Source organism: Numida meleagris, chromosome 5 (assembly GCF_002078875.1).
Source record: "Numida meleagris isolate 19003 breed g44 Domestic line chromosome 5, NumMel1.0, whole genome shotgun sequence".
Taxonomy (NCBI): domain Eukaryota; kingdom Metazoa; phylum Chordata; class Aves; order Galliformes; family Numididae; genus Numida; species Numida meleagris.
The window spans coordinates 12,491,395-12,513,607 of NC_034413.1; the positions used below are offsets into that span (position 1 = coordinate 12,491,395).

Genomic DNA, 22,213 nt, shown 5'->3' on the forward strand with positions numbered 1-22,213 from the left:
ACCAGTCACGTTAAATTAAGATAATCTAGGGGAAAACCAAATTAATGCTAAGTTCAGTCTGTCTGCTTCCTTTCCTAACCTACAAAGGACTGCACAAATGGATTGGTAAAGGAGAAAAACAACTGTGATATAATTTGGGGGACTGGCTGGCAGTGTTAGTTTGTAATTTCATTTTTAGCTCAAGTGGAACGTTTCAAGAACATAGAAAAAATCAGTAGAGTCCAAGCCATGATATATTTGCATTTCATAAAAAAAAAAAAAAAGCCCTTTTCCCATGTTTGTGCTGAGCAGCTCAGTTTTGCTGCCCCTTATCTCTGTCTGGGAAACAAGCACAGATTCACACGGGGCTGCTGCCCGCTGCAGACATGCAGCACGGACAAGATGCCTTGGGAAGAATTCAATCCCCGGAGCACAATTAAACAATGGCTCCGCTGCAGGGATTCAAATTGGGCTTTTATAAACAAGGGGCCTAGGCAAACGGTTCTTTAAAAAAGAGTGGGGAGAAAAACAGATTATCAGCACTGTAAGGACTCCTTGACCTCTGAAGTTTGAAGACTGAGTTTGGAAAACAGAAGAGCGATGCAGATATTTTTTTAAGTTGATCAGCAGGTAGAGAACAGTTAGTTACTCCTTAAATCCAGGCGGTTAAACACGGAAAATGAATGATCCTCTGAAAAGAACTCACCAACTTAAACACTTATATATAACTTATTGGATCCCTTTAAAGTCCAGGACTGAAAGCCATGTGGAGGGGTCAGAAGCAGGACCCACCATGCCCCCAGCATAACAAAGACTCCTCCCTGCTCAGAACCGCCACCCATTCGCTGATACTGGGTTAGTGGCAAATGTGAATCATTGTGCCACAGCTTCCCCAGACGGAGTTACAAACACTGGTTTTCATACCACAATGCAGATCACAGATGCCTTACGTGACAGTGGAGAGCATAATAACTTAGCTACTAAAGTGCTATCGTGCAACAACCATTGTGGCTCTGGGCCTCCTCTACCTCTTCTGTTTCCCAGGACAACTCTTTCCCATCCCCTCTGCATCTGTGTGCCTGGCTCCCTCTCCCTTCCCAACTCTACGCGCACAGTTTCCATTACTGCAGCCTCTGAGAATTTCTCACGCAGGCTCCCAGCGAGTGACTCCCATGCCCAGGGCACACTCCCACCCTCTGGGAGCTGGGGGCCCCCATCCTCTCTCTGACTCCTTCCAGCCCCCTTCTCCTCCGCCTTCCTGCAGCCTTCTCCAGCTTCAAGCTGCCCGCTGCTCCTTGCAGCCTCCTGCAGCACATGGGCACCTCGCTGCAGAAGCACTGCCTGAGACAGGACGCATCCCCAGTGGTGCTTTTGGAACAGCACAGCTCTCACCTGTCTGCTGATTTATTTGCATAGCGTCCACCTACAGGGAGGGAACATATGGCAGCGTAGCATTGTAATGAGAAAGAAAATGAACATGTACGTGAGCTGCTCTTTCACAGCCCCACAGAACTCTCCTGCTCCAAGATCTTACTTCTCTACACCTTGTCACCCTTGACCATCTGCCCGGTTCTGAGTGGCGAGCATGCTCTCCCTTCCTCTAACAGGAGTGGGACACCCGCATCCTGCACCTCCCAGCCAAGCAGCCCCAGGGGAGCAGGACTGATGCACCTGCCAAGCACTAAGCATGGGCAGGAGAGTCCCAGCTCCGTGGATAAAGCCTCCCCCTTGGCATCACAGCAATTCCTGCCTGCAAGGAGAAGCCCAGAGGCCCTGTGTCAGCAGCCTCCCAGAGCCACCCCTTGCACACTTTTTTTTTTTTTTTTTTTACCAGGAGATGGACCCTACCAGCGCTGCCCAGCTCTGCTGTCACCAGCTTTCTGCACCTCTCACCTGAGTGAGATGCATTTTTACAACACTTCTTCAAAGCACTGTATTTATGCCTTCAAGAGCTTCTGTAATAGAATGGCCTCAGGATGGGGTGGAGGCCCAGGAGAGAGAGGATGTTATACAGCAGGATTTCCTTTCAGATTAAGGGCTGGCTCAAAATAGGTATTAAATGACAATTTATTTACAGATTACATGGTCCCACATGGACCCAATTGAAAGAGATGCTTGCCTTTTATTTAGGGACACTATCCTGTGTTGGGATACATGAAAGCCAGAACGTTTTACAGCTATGTGAATACTTCACAGCTAGGTGCAACTAGAACAAAGATGTGTACCACAGCACTTTACAACCTCCCAGGTGTCCTCTGTGAGGAAGGAGAAATGCAGCATGAGAAAAATGCTCATTGTGTTGTGGAATCTTTTACACGCTTGTGCACGTGGAAGCCCTCAAGATGAGCGTAGGTGGACAGGGGAGCACTGCAAGATTGTTGCCACTTCTGATCATCCCTAGGTACTTAGGAGATTCCTGTTGAAGAACTCTCTAAGGATTCAAAAAACTAAGGCACTATCCTCCTCTGAAGGACCCAAAGATGATGCATGCAGCTCTAATGCTCAGCCTTCATGGCGCAGAGGTCTCAAACAGACTGCAAGACTGCTCTAAGATTTCTCTTTAAGCAAAAATTACTCACCAGAAAGGGCAGGAGAGGGAGGATGGTCTGTGCAAAAACACCTGTACAGTAATCACATCATGATCTCTCAGGAAAAGTTACCCTCACACTGGTTCTGAGACTTCTAATGGGAAGGGATGGGATGGCTTAGAGAGCACTGCAGCGTTGTTTCTCAGTGGTTGCTTTTAACATAAGTTTTCAGGAATTTAAAGCTTGAGTGAGCCAAACCTTTGTTTTAATTTTGGCAAAGCAGGAGGCTGAAAGGCAGGAAGCAGAGGAACTTTGCATTCACATGCATGTATACGAAGTATTAGAAATACTAGATGAGCTCCACAAGCTCATAACAGCAATGCAAGAGAAACACAGAAACTCTGTCCAAGAGCTATAATTATAGTTCAAAGGCAAAATGATTAGCCTGTTTCTGGATCACCTTTTGAAACTCCATCCCACGTGTTCCGAGGTGATTCTTTTAAGCCTCAGGTTTTCAAAGAAAAAGGAGAAGAGTCCACTTCCCACAGGCTCTGGGCTGTCTGCAGTCTCTGAACACACACTCCCAGTTCCCTTTCCCACCAAGAACAAAACGCTTTCCCTGCTGTGCCCATTTGCTGCCTCCTGGCTGAGCAGGCTGCCGTAAAGGTTCTTTGCATGTAAAGCTGTCAGAAGATGGTCTGTAATGAGCCCAGCGTACTGCTGCAGTGGCAGGCAGAGTGCAGAGCGGGTTAGGCAGAACACACCCTTTGAGTACCATTTGCTTCACAGATCTTCAAGAGAAAGTGTAAGAAGGTGGATATGTAACAGTGAAACCAACTTCCAGCTCAGCCTGCTCTCCCCTCTGCAGCTTCATCTAACATAGGCTGGCAGCTGTCAAGGAAAACAGTCCTTTTCACAAGGCTACTTGGTTTATGCAACCTTCACTCTCTTCTCTGTGTATCCCAAATGACTGCACACAGGCAGAAAAAGAGGATGCTCCTGTGATTGCAAAACAATCCCTGTTTTGTGGCTTTCAGCTCCTTGACAGGGGGAGGCAGCACTATTCTATGCAGAAGCCTTTAACTATAAGAGTGGCTGCTTCCGATTCCCAGAAAAGGCTGAGTGGGACAAAGACCTCATATGTGAGAGGCCAGAGGACCTCACATCAGCAGGAAGGGGTTTTCTGCGTTCCCCGAGCCGTGTCTTTTGTCTTGAATTCCTCCCACAGCACAGGGAAGGAGCCTTTGTCCAAGGCTGGACAGAACATGTGCAGCTCCTGCCCTGTTTCCTCACCCCAAGAGTCAGAACTACTCTTCTGGTCCCCAATACACGTGCTCCTCACCCTTTTGTAGCAGGGATGCTCTGGGTAGGATGGAGAAAAGGATTCCCTCCACTTTGGGCAGAAAACAAGCGAGATTGGTTCTGATCCTGAACTATGACCAATCCTGATAAACATATGCCAGGAGCCAGCATCCCAGGGTCCTCAGGGCACGGAGCCTGCTGACTGTCCTTCCATCCTTCAGACATTGCAGCAGCTTTGCACCAAGATGCAAGGCTTCTGTGGGTCTCCACTCCTGTCTCTTTCCTCCCTCTTCCAGGGGGAGCCCATATGCAGTACATAGGCTGAAGTTATAAATGCAGTCATACATCAGATTTGCAAGTGCCACTGCTCTGTCTATCCATGACATTTGAGAGCACCTATGACACATGGACTGATGCAGAGCACAGAGAAGACAGATCATTTTGACTTTTTTTTTTTAATAAACCAACTGAATGAACTGTATTGAACAGCTGAAAAGCAAGGAGCCAAGTACAATTCCCACGCTGCAACAGGACAGGGGTTGACAGAATTAAAAGGGACAGCACCAGCTGAAATCCAGCCAACACAAACTGGGCCTGAACCTGCTTTATCTGAATTGCAGCAGTAGCTACAAACAAGCCTCTTCTTTCAGCCAGTGTTGAGATCCCTTACTTACTACCTAGAAATACTATACAGTCAGAAGGAAGATAGCTTTTCTTCTATTTAAACAGTCTTTTATAAGGAACAAAGAGTCTCTGTGCCTCTGCTCCTGGCACAAAGTCTCCCCATGCTTTAGTGTCAGTCCAGCCTTCGGGGCATGGGAAGGTCAGAGACCTGTGCTCAAGCAGGAGCTACACATCAAGACAACAGCAGCTCCCTGGCAAGGCACAGAACGACGCTCCCTGATCTTGTGAGGAAGTTGTTGATTCTCCTGCCCAGCCCAGGCTCAACCCCCCTGTGCTGACAAAGCAAAATGCAGTATCACACAGCAGTGCTGCAGGTCCACTCCTCTCTAGTTCATGAGAAAGCACACAGCACTTTTCAAATGTGGCTAGAGGGCTACTGGGGCTTTTGCATCAGCGCAGAAAAAGCAATTTGGTGCAACTACCAAAAAAAAGCACAGGGAGATGCTACCAAACGAAAGCAGCAAATGCTAAACAGAACAGTTGCTTGGTCCCAGCAGCAGTGGAAGGAGTGGCAATGGGCAGGATGGAGCCCTGGTCTGGGACATCCGCAGTACTATAGAGAGGCAGCACCCTGTCTGTTCTGAACAGAAAGAGAAGCCAAGTACATTCAGCCATCCAAGATCTGAGGTCAGGCCGTTCCTTTTATGCTGCCAGAAGAACAAGAGCAAAGCAGCGTGCGAGTGAGCATACCAGCCGTGTGGTGACAGCAGCACTGCACAGCAGTCACACCTGTAGCTCTGCTTTATCACTTCATGCTTCATCACAGCAAGAAACCACTTCTCTGGCCCAGAAAGGGCCTCCAGGAACGACTGGCAGCCAGGTGCACGCCAGCTCACTGCCTGGGAATGCACCACAGCTCCTCTGTAATGACTGCAGCCTCCCTCAGCGCCCAGCTGCACCATGGAGCTGAGTGCACATCCCTGCCTCACAAACATGGGGAAAGGCACTGCACGCAAAAGGTGCCCAAATCAGCCACACAAAAAGACAAACAACATTAAGCTTCGCAAGTGTGCAGAGAGGAAATTGCACTTAAATTTGTTAAAGAAGGTAGAGGCATCTCTGCATGCTGACCCATGTGCTACCCTCAGTGTACCGCTGCCAGGGTCCATCCTCTCCCTCTCTTTCCTGCATTGAGGAGGATGGACACTGTGCAGTCAGTACTGCTACACTTCCTCTAGTGTCCTGCCAGACTGCAAGGCTGCCACAACATTAAGAAAAACCAACGAAGGGTAGTGGACATTTCTTTGAGAATGGAGAAGAGCAGCTATACAACTGTTTCAGTAGGCCCTGCTGGACCAAACCCAGAATAGTCACATAAAAAAAAAAAACCCAAAACAGATCAGAGAAAAAAGCTTGATCCCAAAGACTGATCAGTGAGAAGGCTGCCTGGGACTTGTTGGAGAGATGCCACATCAGGGAAGCAGGCAGGTTCCAAGCTCCAAGAGCTCAGGTACAAGTTCAGGTGGCTTACGGCTGCACGCACAGGCAGCAGGCTGAGGGCAGTCAGGACAAGCTGATGTCTTACAGGCTGCAGGAGGGTTTGCTGCAGCAGGCACTGCTCTGGGCCAGTTAATGGGAGCACATGGGCAAAACGAGCGAGTTCCACCAGCTGTGCCTGGCAGCACCTGTACTGCACTGTTTAGCTGCCGGGCAGGGTGAGCAGTTAGTGCCAGCCCACGTCTCAGACCTTGAGCAACCTGGGCAGGAACAGAAATAAGAAGGAATAAATGTGGTCCCAGCTTTAATATTTTTTCTGTGCAATCCTGGGACAGTATTTCAAAAGAACATGTATTTATACTCCTACACAATGTCTCCTCGTAGAGGCATCTTTCCTACAGATAAAACTATTTTCCATGAGGTCTCTTCAGCATGAAGTGGCTGATCAGCGGCTTTCCCGACAGCTGCTTCTTTGGCTTGCCAGCAGTGCTGCATAAACTTTGTGGTCTACAGGGGAAAAAGAAAGAGCTGGGTCCCTCCACAAACAGTGTTTTGCCACAACATCAAACAGGATAGAGCTCTGCCCATCCCACCAGGCACCTCGCTGAGCACCCACGTGGAGCTACCTGGTTCCAGCAGTGAGCACAGTGTGCGGTGCTGCCCATGGCACGCAGCTCCCAGCAGGACGAAAGGGGACATCCCGGGGCTGGTTTCAGAGATGGGGAGTGGGAAATATTGGGGAGGTGAGCTCATGGGCAGCAGCACAGAGAGAAGTGGATTTATTTCAGCGCTGCGGGACAGGGAGGAGCGAGGATACAAATACGTAAAGGATGTGCGCTTTGCTCACAGAACAGCTTGTTTTATGGGAAATGTCTAAGAGGAATTAGACTAAAACCCAACCAATTTCTCATGGACCACTGAATAACTATCAGATGATGAGAGCTTTTGGCCACAACAAACTTGGGTTAAATTGGAACCAGGGACAGAATGTTTCCATGCCCCTGTGCAGAATCAAGGCACACAACCTACGTGCCCGGCTGAATCCTACTCACCTACGGCTGGCAGTAGGCCAGGCGCTGCTCTACAATGGCACCGCGCCGCTTTTGTGTCTGCACAGAGCTTACTATGTAACGGGTTCTGCTGAAATGAAATTTGTCTTGATTTATACTTCTTTGTGGAGTAAAAAACACAGTTAATCCGCCCATTTTTAATCTAAAATCCTGGAATACAAGAGAGAAGCCAGGGCCAGCTCCACACTGGAAACTGGTCAATATTACAAACAGATGATCGAAAAATATATATTTTACAGAGCCATAGCAACCAGAAGAGAACAATAAATCAGCCTAGGATTAAAAAAATATAAAGGCACAGCCAGGGGAAAAAAAGTCTATGAATTACTGGAAGATTTTATTTGGCTTTAGTTATCCTATTGGGAAGAAATAAACACTTTGACAAACAAGCTAGACAAGCCTCATTTGTATTCAAGGAAGCGAGGAATTTGTTTTGTTTTTACACACAGAAATTGGCCAGTGTCAAGAGTGTTTGAAAATATGTCAGCAAGGAAAGGGTCACTGAGGCTACCAGACCGAAGCCTGCTAAACTCCTGAAGAGCTGAAGATGAGGTCTAGTGGTTAAGCAAGGGCAACAGGTATCAAAGCGTTCTCTAGCATAATGGCTTCAGGTCTGCAACCTCAGCCAAATCACTTAATCCCACTGAGTCTCATTTTCAATGTAAAAGTTATACTGCCTGTCAAGTGCAAAGTGCCTCTGTGGCTGGGATTAAACTAACTTGAATCAGAGGAAAACTGCTGAATAAGAGAGCATCTTCAGCTGCAGTCCTTACTTCTCTCATAATCATGCTCATTTACCAGAAGGGAAACTGAGGCAGCAGAGCTGGTATAACACACTCATATTGATTCAGTGCAATAATGACGTAGGCAGGAACAGTGTGCGTGTTTCCTCAAACTACAGACTATCCATTAGACAGTAATTTCTACCTGAGGAAAGCACTATCTGTCAGATGTAACTACAGGAAGCTAGATATACCTCAGCGTGGGCTTGCTTCGCAGCCTGGCTTCTGAAGGCTTACAAGCCTGCGCTGCCTAGGGTGGTTTTGCACATTCTTCCCCTTCCAGTAACTTAGGAAAGTTGGCCCACGGACCCGAACCATGACAGAGTGGGACAGGAGCTCATAGACACTGAGCTCCTACAGGTTTTATGGTAATAACTAGAGAACAAGACATTTCATACCTAATCCTTTGGAAAGGGAATCCCTCATAGTGACGGTGCAGAGGGGTCAGACATGCCAAGAGAGGTGTTTGTGAAGAAAAAAAGCCCTAATCTATTGCTAGTTTGGTCACTGTGTTGACACACTGCTATCAACATGTGTAACTCACCATGTATCTGCTGGAATCATTCTGTCCAATACACTTTTCAAAGGTGTAATATGTTTTCCTAAGGAATAATTTAGTCAAGGTTATCTAAGATCTGACAACTATCTCTGCCACATGTAAGCAACTTTCTCCTGAAGTAATCAGCTGAAATCTGCATTAAATCATCACCTGGAAACTGCATCTTACATGCTTACTTCCTTTGCCTGTAGATTTCGTTACTTCTATTTTGCAGTCCCTCAGACACAAGCAACTCCCTGCTGACCTAATCTAAGGTTAAACATTTAAGATTCAACTTCTAAATTGGCTGAGACTTCAAAATTCACATTCAAATCTTTTCATGCACTAGTAATCAGGAAACTATGAAAAAAGACAGTAAGATGAGTATTTACAGAACTAGAAGATCACATATAAAAGATCTGAAGAGGACACCTAATCGTCAAGACGCCGATAATAAAGGAGATCTGGAATGTTCCTACTCCACCCTCATCCAAAGGAAGGATCAGTTCTTCCCTGACAAATAACCATGAAGAATACTTCAACTTGTTTTCAAAGGTATGCAGCAATGGGGAATTTACAATTCTCTTGTTTCAATGCACTTAGTGAAGATTTTCCTAATGACAAACTGCGACTCTACCTCACAGAAATGTAAGTATTGTCAGGTCTCTCCCATCCCATTGGCAGACAGAGAAGATATTACTTTATTCCGTACAGCAGCCTTTTGCATATTTGAAGACTGTTCTCCCACCTTCCCTCCATTTTCTCTTCCCTAGACTAAACAAATGCAACTCTTCTCATCGCTCCTCCTCAGGCCATGTTTTCTGGACCTCCAGGTCATTCTTACTGCCCTCCTCCAGACTTAACTGGGATGTACCTGACTTGAAGCCTTTTGCCCCAAACTGGATCCAATGCTCTACGTTTCCTCTTGCGGTGCTGACAGCAGTGTCTTGTATGTATCCTGTACAATATACAGAACAGTTCTATTTATGCGTTAGAACAATTCTGCTTCCATCTCAGACTGAAGAGTGTTGGTTTAGGTACAGCTCACTGGTGAAACCAACTCTGAATTGTTTTCTTCTCCTTGCAAGACTGCTGCCTTCTGTCTGTCCCCAGCCAATAACTGTGCATTGGATTATTCCCGAAGAAGTATAGGAATTTGCACTTGTTGCACCTTACTGGCCTTCCTGCACACAGGCATTCCAGATCATCTCCTCACTTTGCAAAGGTCGTTCTGAACTCCACCCCAAACAACACAGTGCTTTGCTGTGTCTGCAAGTTTTGTCAGGATATTTTGCATTTCATCATTCTGGTCAATCCCAAATTGCATCAACTCCAGGACAGACTTCAGAGGAATCCCAACTCTACCCATCTCCTGTGGTTGATGACAACACACAGACAACTACTGAAGTCGAGATATCTAACCAGTATTGCATCCCCTTCTTTTATCAAGATCATGTTTTCTTGGCTTGCTCACATACCTGTTACATGAGGCTATGTCTAAAGTCTCACCGCTATCAAGGTAACTAACATTCATTGCTTCCTATGGTGCCTGTTACTATGACACATAATTAAATTAGTTTTTTTTTCCCATTTATTCTTGATAAATTCAGGCGGGAACTTCCATTATTCTCTAGATGTCTTCCTACCGGTTGCTTGGGTGCCAAAGTCTAACTGACCAATTATAAATCTCATGCCTTTGTTTTTCTGATAAGTTCTCCAAAATCTGTGCCTTACAGCTGTAGATTTCTCTTTCAGCCCAGGAAACACAAAAGTAGCAAGATCTCATACAAACAATGCCTTTGTTATCAAGCTGCATCAATATATTGCCCTCATGATGCATACTCTTGAAAACAAACTTCACTACAGAGAGAGAAAATCCACAGATTTCAATTTCAGGAAAATAAAACCCACGGCCACTCTATACCAATCATGCACTCTAATTCTGCAGTACCTAAAGAGTTAACAATTGTAACAAATCCTGAATAAAAAGAAGAGAGTTTCCTCCTCCTTGTTTGAGCTGAAGTATAAATTGGTTCTACCACCAGACATTCCCAGTATACTCACGAACCATGACAAGTTAAGGTCACTGAATTGTGCAAAGTTTCCTTTTCAAGGTTTGCAGGGTTGTTTCTTTTTGCAAACTAAAAATAACAGAGTTGGAATTTGTGGTCATGGTCAAACAGTGATAAAATTAAGAACAGATAAAGCCACAAAAACTTTTTTTTGAGACTTGCAAACTTAGATTTCTTGAAGGAGGGGAAATAGTACCATTTAATCAAAAGCACAAAACATCCAGTGTTTGTTACAGTGAACAGGGAAGCCGAGGCTCAAGGAGGTCTGAAATTCAATGCAGAAGACACTGAAGTACAGCCACAGCACAGGAGAGATGGAAACAATTAAACAACATTCATTTGCCTAACAGACTTTGTTACAAAAAAACCTACAATGAGATACATTTTGAAACTCCAGTACCCAGTAACAAGATTTAGGACAGCAGTAGCTGCTAGATTAATCTTCAGCTCAATCACCACCAGCTGAAAATGCTCAGGCTCAGCAAGAGCATAACTACATCTTACACTCCCATAACTACAACTGGACCCAGCAAAGCACATCTGTGATAACCAAGATGTTGGCTTGTTACACGAGAGATAAGAATTTAGCTCTCAGCACAGCTTTCAAAATAAACAATCCTTTGACAAGCCAAAGAGTCTGGAATCTACCCAAAAAGTTCCTGCCAGTTTCGTTTTTTTTTTCTTGCTTCTTGTTTCGAGTGGATTAACAAGCGTTACTCAAGTTGTCTTGGTTCATCAAATATTTTTAAGGCTAACTGAAGTATTAAAGAGACACCACAGATTTTTAAACAACTGAACAAGACAGCAATGAGGTACGTACACTGGAGTCAAACAATGCTCGCCATTACTGCATTTGACAATTGCTCCAAATGGCACAGTCTGAAGAACTTGAACAAAAAGGAACCCTTCATCACACGAAACAATGCAATAGCACTGCACCCTGCTTAATGCTGATCGGGTTTTGGAAGAACCACCCCTACAAGAACCTGGCAGTTTTCAAGTTTTAACATCTGAGCAATGAAGTCATGTAAAAGACCAATTTAAAACAACAACAACAACAAAAAATCCATCTAGTAGCTACCTTTCCAACAGCTGTTGGCTCTTGCTAGGCCAACCCTCACCTCCCCACAGACCAAACCAGCACTCCTCCTGGGTTACAACTCTTGCCTCCCAGCAATGCAGGACTCTGGTTTCTCAGCCCCTCACACTGTGAGGCCCCAAACCAGACGCAGTATTTTAAGCAAGGCCTTCCAAGTGCCAAGTTGAAGAGGTAATAACTTCCCTCAATCTGCTGGTCACGCTCTTCTCAATGTAACCCAGTATGTGGTTTGCCTGCTGCATGGTGAGCATACTGTTGGCCCATACTCAATTTCATGCTCAAAGGGGTCGATTTATGATTCATACATACTCTGGGTTTCTTTTAATAATGTAAATTGAGAGCTAAATACCCAGAGGCTAGAAACTATTAAAGCATATTTGAGCAGTGCCTTTAAAGAGTCATAGTAGATAGTCAAAATCAGCACGGATAAGCAGAGGATAATATTGAAGGCCCCTAGAAGTTCATGTCAGAGACTAACACGCATGGGTACAATTGCTCTTTCCAGCCTAATAACTGTTTGCTTCAAGGTCAGAAAGATGAGACAGCATCAGCACAGGAAACATGAGAAATCTTCCAGTAGAACAATCCTTTGGTCAGCAAAACTCTTCTAAGCAGTGTATTAACACTTGCACTGGCTCAATAATACCACAAAGCAGAAAGTGGCACCTCATCTACCAGCAAAATCTGTTCCAGGGATGCTGCACAAACCAGGGAAGTTTCTGCCCTCAGCACTAGCTCAGTCTCTGAGCCTTTGACCCTACAGTTTGTCCTGCCAAATCTCATTTCACTCTGCACACATCTCACCCATGGTAAGGGTGAGACAAGCAACTGCGTTACAGGAGGCTGTTTAACATGCAAATATAAGGCAGTGACATTACTATAGCAAAGACTATACCAAGCTAGATAACGTTAAAGGCTACAAAAAGGGTCCTATATGTAATACAATTTAACACATAACATGTTGTATGCTATACCTAAAAGGGAAACATTAGTCAGATGCTTTCTTCCAGATCCTGCAGTCCATACATAGAAAATATGAGTACGCATGGCTAGTACCACAGAGTTACTGTACTGTACAATTTAGGCAGGATAGGAACCTCAAACAATGGTAAAAACTATACAAGCAATGTGGACTCAGATGCTTAAGAGCAGCAAAAAAGTCAAGATAGAAAAGATTACAGGTGAGCCCAAATTTGGACAGCAATTAGAGAAGATAGTTGCACAACAAAAGTTACAAAAATTCTTATAACATTTTGAACTGCAACAAAAGACATTCCCAGTGTGAAGTCAAGCAATAATCTATGCTGACGTTGGTCTCTGTCAGCTGATATTTAGAAAAAATACCCCACAAGAGTTACCACTGCCTCACTATTTATGACAAGTTACCAGAGCAATCCTGCTTGCACCTGGACCTTTCCCTTTTGAGAGTCAGCCAAGTGACCGAAAACCTGCAGCGGAATCAGGAGTTACTGAGCAATTTATTAACCAACAGTGCAAGTACCAAATGTTACAAATTCAATAATCATTTATTTGGAAGGTACTTTACCTGTAAAGGACCTCAAGCTAGATTAAAAATGTTCAATTACTTTCATTCAGATCATGTGACGGTTAAGGGTGCCTTTCAAGTACACTGTGCACTCAGTCGCTCCACAGATCTTTGTGTACTCACCATACAAACTAATACTCAATCAACTGCTACAGTAAAATCCAGGAAGAGCAGTGCCAAAGAGTTGGATGGTTCTTTCTGGTGAGTCTCCGCAAGCATAGATGATTCCTTAGCGCCAATTCTTTAGCCTTCCCAGCTCTGGCATCTCTTACAACTTCCATGTCTCTCTCATCTTCTTATTTACACACACTAGTGCTACTCAGCTGCACAGACCAGGGGAAACACCAACTGTTTTAGAAGTTACAGCCCTTCTGCTGAGAAGCAAGACCTTATAAGATGTGTGCTTCTCAGCCATTTCAAGATAAGTAAGCAAGATACTTACATTATCTTCTCCCATCATGGAAACGAATGCTGAAACGATCAACATAGGAAGAGTGCCAGTGCCTATACTGTTCCTTTGCCATAATTACTAACTGTTCTGTACCTTCAGTTTCTTAGTATCGGTGATCTGGAGTTATTCAAACAGCAGCTGGGTTTTGTACCCAACAAGTGTTGTTAATGGAAGAGACCTAATGTTTTTGGTCAAATGTTCTTACACAAAAAAAAGTTTCAAGATTCGACTGAGCAACTGTGAGACCCAAGCGTAGCACCACATAACAGATGCAGCCCTTCTGAATGAAAGCAACAAAATGTGAAGTAACAGATTGAACCCTGCAGTACCTGACTGGAAGACATATCTTGCTAAGCCTTGCATTAACTCTGCTGGCCAGGTAGGTGGAGCCGACTCCCCTGTTTCTCTCTTTAGTCGGAATGTCAACTCAAATCCGAAACCACTTGGTCCATCTGTTCCTGTAAACCTGTAGGGAATGAAAAATGAAAAGTCACAACATACTGTTGTTAATGAGAACAGTCTTCAATATTAGCACTATGGAAAAAAAGGCTGCAAGTTCTTTTCTCATTCTTTTATTTCAGTCTATGCTAGCTTAAATGGCATAACATCGATAGCTTAACAGATGTAATAATTTCAAAGATAACAACCACAGTAATGTTTTCAGTCAGAATCATATTGTGAAATCTTGACTTCTTCTGGATGACAAGTATGATTTTTAGCAGCCTGAATTTGTTTTTAAAAGAAAGTTGCAAATTTTGCAGATAGCCGTCCTAATTGCACTTGCTTAAATGGGAACACCAAAGAAAGAACAGAACAGAAAATGTTATTCCATTCTTGTGAACTCAAATGTCTAAACATTCAGAAGTGGGATGCAACCTTAAGTATTGGGCAGTATGTTTCTGGGTTGAAACAGTAGCTTCTTTTGATGTGCGTAACAATTTCTGGGCTGTGGATGGTCAACAGGGACGGAATCAAGAGGATGCAAGCAGAAATTTAATAACCTCTTACACAACACAGAAAATCTTATTTTAAACTGATATGCTTGTAGACCTTCTCTTTCTGCATCTAGGAGGACAACAGAGGAAACGCACTGAACATGACAACTACAGCTTATAAATCAGGATATTTGGCCATTTCCCCAATTTGACAGAGACAGATGTCAATTTATTTGGTTTGGTCTGACAAGGTCTCCCTAGGAGAATAAATTCATCTTAGGAGCATCAGGGATACAACAAAAAAGCAGCAAATGAAGAATGCTGCATAATACTCTGCCTCAACACATCTAGTCCTTCTCAATCCTGTATTTTACATTTCTACATACAGGAAATATCCAAGTCCCCAACAGCTAGAACTACTGCATGTAACCTGTGATATCTAGGCTCACAAACTCCAAAAGCAAGGTGAGAGAACAAGTTTTCTTTCTAGCACTGTCACACCCCTTGCTCATTTGTTGAAGCTGTTCCAAGAAGGCAGACATAAGAAAAAAGGATTTATTCTGAGCATAAAGACAGCTCACAGAAACTTTCATAAGCCAGTATTGTTCTGCAAGCTCAAATCTCCTCGTCCAAGCACTGGCAAATTCTCTGGAGAAACTTTGCGAACGTCTTGGATGCTGGTACCTTGCTGACACACACGAAAGGTACAATGCACAGAAGTGTTAACATTGTGCCTCCAGTAAAACCAGCCAAATGGAGCAGTCAGAAAAGCGATGAGAGCACTTTCTATTTGAAAAACACAGATTACTAGCAGTGCCATGACCAGTTCCAAGTGCTGGGAGGAGCGTTCCAACAGTAACAAGGTTGTTTGGAGCAGACATGCTTTATAGCAACCCTGACTAATGACAAGTGCTAAAATTGATCAAAATTAAGCATCAGTGCCCCTCCTCCATGATTCAATGCAGCTTTAAGTTGAAGACTCTTTGAGGAAAGTGTTGTGGTAGACTTGTAGATATCTATTTTCCTTACGTTAAGTAGTATACCCAAGGACAGAGCTGAACTATGAATAGCCACAGAGATAATGAACAGCTCTGTCTGAAAGCAAGAGGGCAGGTAGGGAAAGTCAGACACTTACAATAGAAAGGGAAGTAAATAATATAGCAAATAAATACTTATTTGTGTAAAATGCAAGCGTGTCTATTTTTGTTTCTTTTTTTAATTACCTTCAGAAAAGAATTTGAGTTATATGTACTAAGGAAGCAAATGCTCCAAGAGCACAGCAGGTAACACATTTGATAATGGCCATTTGGTACGTATAAAACCTCTTTTAGGAAACAAATGTACTTGTAAGCAACAAGCTAAATAATTACATTTGGTTCCACAACAAAGCAAGATCTTACTGAATAACCAGGGAGCCAGGGATCGCAGAGTGGAATCTGAATGGGCAGCAAATCCTGCATGCAGCCATCAGAAACCTCATGCAGCTCTGCCAAGAAGATTGGTACAGGGTAGTGATGGCCTCGTAAATTTAAAGCTGTACTTTGTACATTAAGCACCCCTGTTGTGTTTTACTAGTTTCATGTATCAGTTAGCAAAAGAAAAACAGAAGTGTTTCATGGAAGGAGAAACAAAAATGCTTCAGAGTGGGTAGTTTTCAGGGACTGATTCCAGGAAAAAGCATTCACCATAAACTGCAATGCATTATGAATGGGTCAATTTTTAAAAGGATAAAAGTTAACAAAAAGCCTTCAAGCTGAACTTACACAGTTAAATTTTTTTGAAAGTAAGATGGCTCCCTATTGAATTTCCTCCTTTCAAGGGAAGTTCTGAAACAACAGTCTCATTTTGAATAAGTTTTGCTTGGGCGTTGCTTTTGTTTGCTTGGGGTTGTTTCTTTGACTCCACAAATCTCCCAGTTTCAGGGGATAGACAGAAATAACAGCTTAACAGAAGACCACACATGTTTTATATTGATCCGTAAGCAAGTTACTGAGTAGTAGAAGTGTTCAGGTGGGTTTCCTTCAAATGTAAAGTCAGATGAGCACTAGGGGAACAAGGCTGGCCAGCAACACACCAACGGTTGCAAAATGGCAAAACTGACAGGCAATGTTACTCACACAGATTTTCGTTTTCCAAACAACACAGGAGCCTTAAAAGAGAAGAATTGCTAGAAGATATATAGAATAAAAGATAAGTAAATAAGTAGTCAGTTGGTTTCCTTCTAAGATGTTAAGAATCCCTGAAGAATTAGATTTAAAATGTTTTAGAATAGTTAATGGTCACAGGCTGTTGAAATGACACTGCTTTGTTAGGATGAAATTTTAAATACATACAATTCCCCTGCATTGTGCAGCTGTTCAAAGCAATTCATCAGTGAAGTCTTTGATCTGAGTCCATTCCATTTTAGTTATTTGGTTTTGAAAATTTGTGACAGGTGACTTTAAAAACCTGTGATAACTTAAAAAATCATTTGTTTAATTCAGACAAGACTTCCACAGAACGAAAGGAATATTAACCTTCAGAACACAATGAGGGTAGTCAATTTCAGATAGCATTTCTGCCAAAAGTTTTGCTTTAATTTTTCAAAAAAAGTCTATTATTTGAAAATAAATCAAAAATAGTTTCAACAGCTATCATAAAATCTCTCCATGAACAACTGTCCATAAATCCTTCAATCCCGGGATCCAGCCACACCATATACAAAGTCAATTTTATGTCCAGCTGCTGACTCTGGGGCAGGCTTTCCTACAGACACTCAGTTCAATTACAAAGTGGCCTGGAATAAATCCTGAAATCACCAGAAGCTGAGACGTGACTACGGCAGGAATTCAACACGGTGGATATTCTAGCAGCCTCAGGTCCCAGTTTGCCCCAGAAGAAGCTAGAGAGCATTAGACATACAGACCTTAAGAATGGAAGTGCAAGGAAACGGCTTTTGATCCCACACAAAGGTAAGAAGACTCTTCCTTTCTATCTGGGTAGTGGGCAGCTGCTCTTCCTCCAAATCACCTGTTTTTCTCTTGGTTCAAACCTTACCAACAAGACAAGAGGCGCACCCATACCAGACAAGAAACCTATCTGCAACAGGAGAGCTCATCAGGTGAGACCCCATAAACAAGTTAATGCACTCTAGGATACTGCATCACTTCCACATGGAAATATGGGATTCCCAGGACTGCCCCCTGCTCACAAGGTGTCTCAGGGACACGCGGGCTGCTGAGGAATCACACTAAAAGGCATCGCATCTTGCAGATGTTCAAACTCAAGCTCCCTGCCTCAGCTCCCAGTTTTCACAAAACTTCCAAGAAACTCCATCACTGAGCCTCTTCAGGCTGGCCACCATCAACCAGCAAGCTAAAAATAAATTGTGCCCCCAAAGGACAGAGAGTCAATAAGCCTCAAGTCCACAGAAAATGGAGTGGAGTGGGGGAGGATAATCCAGAAAGTAACTAACAGTCCTCCTAGCTGTCGTGTGCAGTGGTTTTGAACGCATAGCCCTGCAAAACAAACACTCTCCAGGCACCCTGCTAGGGCGCACAGAAGCAAGCTGTGCTCATGGCCCTTCTCATTCATCCAGAGATTCGGTGCTCCCTGTACCTCTCCTTGTTTCTTCCTTTACAAGTGAGCAGGAAAGCACCCACGCTGTTCCCAGGTTAGCCTGACCCCAGTTTCCATGTAAACCTTGCAAGTAATACCTCTTTATTACAGGCTTTGGTTCCACACTGGCAAGCCTTCTGTTCTCTTGGTGTCGGTTTCTTTGTGAGCAAGTGAGATGGAAACTGGGAGGTTGGTTTTGAAGGGTTTTTTTTTTCCTTTATTTTGGTTGGGTTCTGTATTTTTATTATTATTGCTTTTCTTCTTCTAAATCTGAAGGTGTCCAGTTCAGAAAACAGCCAATTTAGGCTTTGGATGCAGCTCTGCTCTCCACCCCAACCCTGAAGGGCATCACGCACCATTTCTTCAGCAATACAGTTACAACACAATAGTCCCAAAGTGTCTCAGCTCTATAGGAAGACAACAGTGCCAAACCAACCAGCACACTGACAGCGCATGTGCCAGAAGGAAACCTCAAAAAGCATGTTTTGTATCCACACATAGCCCCAGGTACATAAACTGAAAGTTGCAACACCGCATTGAGTTTCTCTACTAACAGATCCAAATATTTCACATAGTTTGGTCTATGCCTTGCTTCTGCTGAACCCTGCACTTTTGAGTGAAAGGGTTTTTTTTTTTTTTTTAACTATCCCCAAACACTAAGAGAAAAAATACCTCATTTTTCCTCCAAAGATGGTAAGCACAAGGAGACAGCCTGAGTTGTGTTCTACCTGCCATTGCTTTGCCCCCACAACAAGAAAGGGCATCACCTCTACCACCAGCCCAGCTCCGCAGCAGCTGCGTGAGTTTTCACAAAAACAAACAGTGATGGAGAAATTCTTGGCTTGCTGTTGCCCACTGGCACCCATCAGATAGTTCTATATTATGGCTACAGTGGTAATGGAAGGCTCCGGTATCTGCCAAGTCAAATCCAACCCTACACTTAATATCAAAACCCTTTTTTGTCACATGAACAAAAACAAACCAAATGAAAGCCAAGGTCATATATTGCATGCTGTGCTTCGGTTTAAAACTCTTTATCTGCTCAGCAAATCAATTCAGCAGAACAGACCCCAGTGCAGCACTGCACAGAGGCTGAAGACGTCTGGCTTGTTCCTTTAATGAGGTAAGAGTTTCACTGACCATGATATTTAGTTCCAGCAAAAGAATCCAAAGAAATAGAGGCCCTTTTATTTACAGAGCTGCGCCAGCAGACTCCCGAGCCCCTCACCACCATGCTGCCAGCCCCCTCCCGAAGCCACACACAGAGAACTGAAAGGCTGCTCCCCTCTGCAGCAGTACCCAGGGCGTTTTTCACATCAAATAAACCAGCTTAAGAGGATCAAAAGCCAAACTAGCCCTTTACTTTAAAGGCAGCTCTGAAAGCCAGAGGCTTTTCAGTTTAAATCGAAGCTATTTGCCAAAGCATTTTCATTCTCTCCTTTGCAAGGAACTAGAAAAGATTTGCTTTGTTGCAGTGCGAAACAGCAGTATTTCTGAAATGCTGCTTCTAAAAGTAACACAGCACCAGACAAGGAGCAGAGTGTACTAGGTGTTTATTTTTCAAGAGTGTAAGAGTAAGCATATATAAATACATTAGACGTACAAGCCCCGAAAATGGGAGTTTACGTAGGGAAACACTGGCCCTTCACTACATTTATCTCAGCCAGGGAACAACAAGAAAGCTCTTTCAGGGTCTGTGAGAATAGTTAGGACTAAGCTTTCAGAAGTTACAACCCTGCTCCCAGCAACTGCAGCGAGATAAAAGGTGTTTCTCTGGGAAGGGAAATGAGAGCAGGCTCACGGTGCAACACCGAGTGAGCCCAGCTTCAGTTTTCAGCTCCATCACTGCTACTTTTGGGGAAATGCTTACGCTGACTCTAGCTTTGACTCTTTCACTGCATTACTTAACATCTTCTACCAAGACAAATTCTCCTGCCCTGCTGTTTGTGAGCCACTCCGCTGTAGTTTTGAAGGCTGCATAAATACAATATCATTAGCATTCCTAACTCCGGCATCAGTAAGAGCTAAGAGCTGCTGTTATTGCCATCATAGTCCTAATTCTACCTCAAAAAAGAAGTTCCAGCAATTGTGCATCCATGGCTCTCAGCAATAGGGATCAGCCTGCCAGGGCACTGGGTTATTGGAGAAGCAAGATAAACCCAAGCAGACAGGCCCATGGCTCTGTGAGAGCAGAGCAACCATCCCAGGGGATCTCCTATCAGCTAGTGAGGATATTAACATTAGCAACATAGAGCAACAACAGAAGCACCGGGGCATTTAACAAGTGAGCTGATGTGTCAGACTTCACAGGTTTTCCCTGAGAAAAATAGAGGCCACTTCCCTTCTGCTGCTCACATCTGGCTGTGAACAGCATCATAAAGGGTGGTCTCCTGCCTGAAACCCAAGGGGAAGCCTGGAGCAATGTCTCATCTCCAGGGCAGAGCACTGGGGGCAGTGTTTGCTGTGCCCCAGGCAAGTCTGCTCAGATTAAGCCTCCTGAATTCAGAGTCCAGGCGCTTGCACCATGTCCCATCACTACAAGCAAATCATGTGCAGATTCCAGAAGTGAAGAGAAAAAGAAATGACCCTCCCAGTACTTCCACCATCTTGCCTAAGAGGAAATGGTTGTTTTTAGTGCGGCTGTCAAACCATATAAAAGTTTCATTTGAGAGCCTTGAGTGTATGCACAGCAGCTCCCCAGCATGAAAGGCTTAAAAAGCACCCAGGAAAAGTTTCAGCCCAAAAGCACCTGCTTATTCACATATTCTCATGGATTGTCTCCTAGCATTGAAAAAAGTATCACTTCGGAAGAAAAACATAAAGACATCTGACAAATGCAGGGACGGTTATCTGGCTATCAGATGGTTATCTCTTCAGAGTGCTCAGCAGGAAATTCCACGAGTTCTCACTGCCCTGAACCCGCGCACAGAGAGTTTTACTGGACTCTTTTCTACCTTGCTTTAAGAAAACGCTTCCCACAGAAAAAGGGAAAATATGAATGCAAAAAGAACACATGTTCAAGGACTTCTGTTAATGTAAAATCAAGGACAGGCAGTAAGCAACACACGGCTCGAGACGTCCGGCTACAGCTACCTCAGAGCTGTTGCTTGGAGATGGCTCTCGCAGTACATCGCATCAAATGTGTTTACCATCAGTTAAAGGAAAACCTTTCTAGAAACAACAGCTGCAGTTGTTTTTAGAGAATTATTCTGACATATAAATCCAAACAGATGCAGCTCTTTACAAGCAGGTTTGTCAGCTTTCTGAAATACTCTTGTAGGACCCACTTACACCTACCCAAGCATATGCTTTCTGAGGGAAATTCGTGAATTGCTTTGTTGCTGGTAAGGATGAAAACAGAGCTCCGCTTCACTGATCTACCACTCAGCAGCGATACAATGGAAAATAACGATAGCCATCAAACCCAGGAGCTGGATGCTGCAAGGCTGAGGAAGCCACCCCTTGGAGCAGGCATCAGCCAGAGACTACCAGAGGGATCTTCTAGCCCAAGCGATCCTGCAAAGCATCACAGCCAAGAACACAGGTAGAGACTTTCACAACTGGCACCATGTCCAAACCCAAACCAACAGGACCCAGAGTTGATAATTCACACACAAGCTAACCTCATTTTGACAGAAGTGGTTGCTGCTCTCAGCTCCTGCCCACCCACGCATGAACCAGCTCCAGAACTAGGTTGTCTCCAGCCCAGCATGTTAAAGTAAACCACCATCAGTTTTGGGGTCATTTTAATGTGCTTGGCTGCAAACGAAGGCAATTTAGGGGTTGCTTCTTGAGGTTCGGCTGTCCCTGCCATGAAAGTGGTGGCATCTGGAAGAAGGACAGGATTCCGCTTCGCTGCTGGAGTTAATCCCTTTGAGCTGTAGGGGTTTGGAAGCATTATCCTCTTGTTCTGAAGAGTGCCAGCACACAGCTGTACGTGCACGTACAGTAAGCATGTAGATTAAGGGCAGAAGGCTGTAATGGCTCTGTCAGTGCCAAAGAGATCTGCTTCGTTATTAGCACTAAGTAAGGAATTGCAGAATACTTCTACAGTCCTGAAACAGCATCTGGGTGATCTAAGTATGAATTCCATATCTACTGCAAACACCCTGTCATCCTCCATGAGTTACTTTGAGTTCCTTCAGAATTTCATTCTCAGATGTAAAGTAACACTGTTTCCCCACTTCAGATGG

The 22,213-nt window shown here is 44.1% G+C and overlaps 1 protein-coding gene across 2 annotated transcripts in view; it reads right to left on the minus strand.

The window, feature by feature from the left end:
- The window catches only part of SUFU (SUFU negative regulator of hedgehog signaling), an 82,670-nt gene that overhangs the window by 44,788 nt on the left and 15,669 nt on the right, over positions 1 to 22,213 (minus strand). For both annotated transcript variants that reach the window (XM_021398101.1, XM_021398100.1), the window contains exon 3: positions 13,818 to 13,954. In XM_021398101.1, coding sequence (XP_021253776.1) covers positions 13,818 to 13,954 — 137 coding nt within the window. The remainder of the gene's footprint in view (positions 1 to 13,817; positions 13,955 to 22,213) is intronic.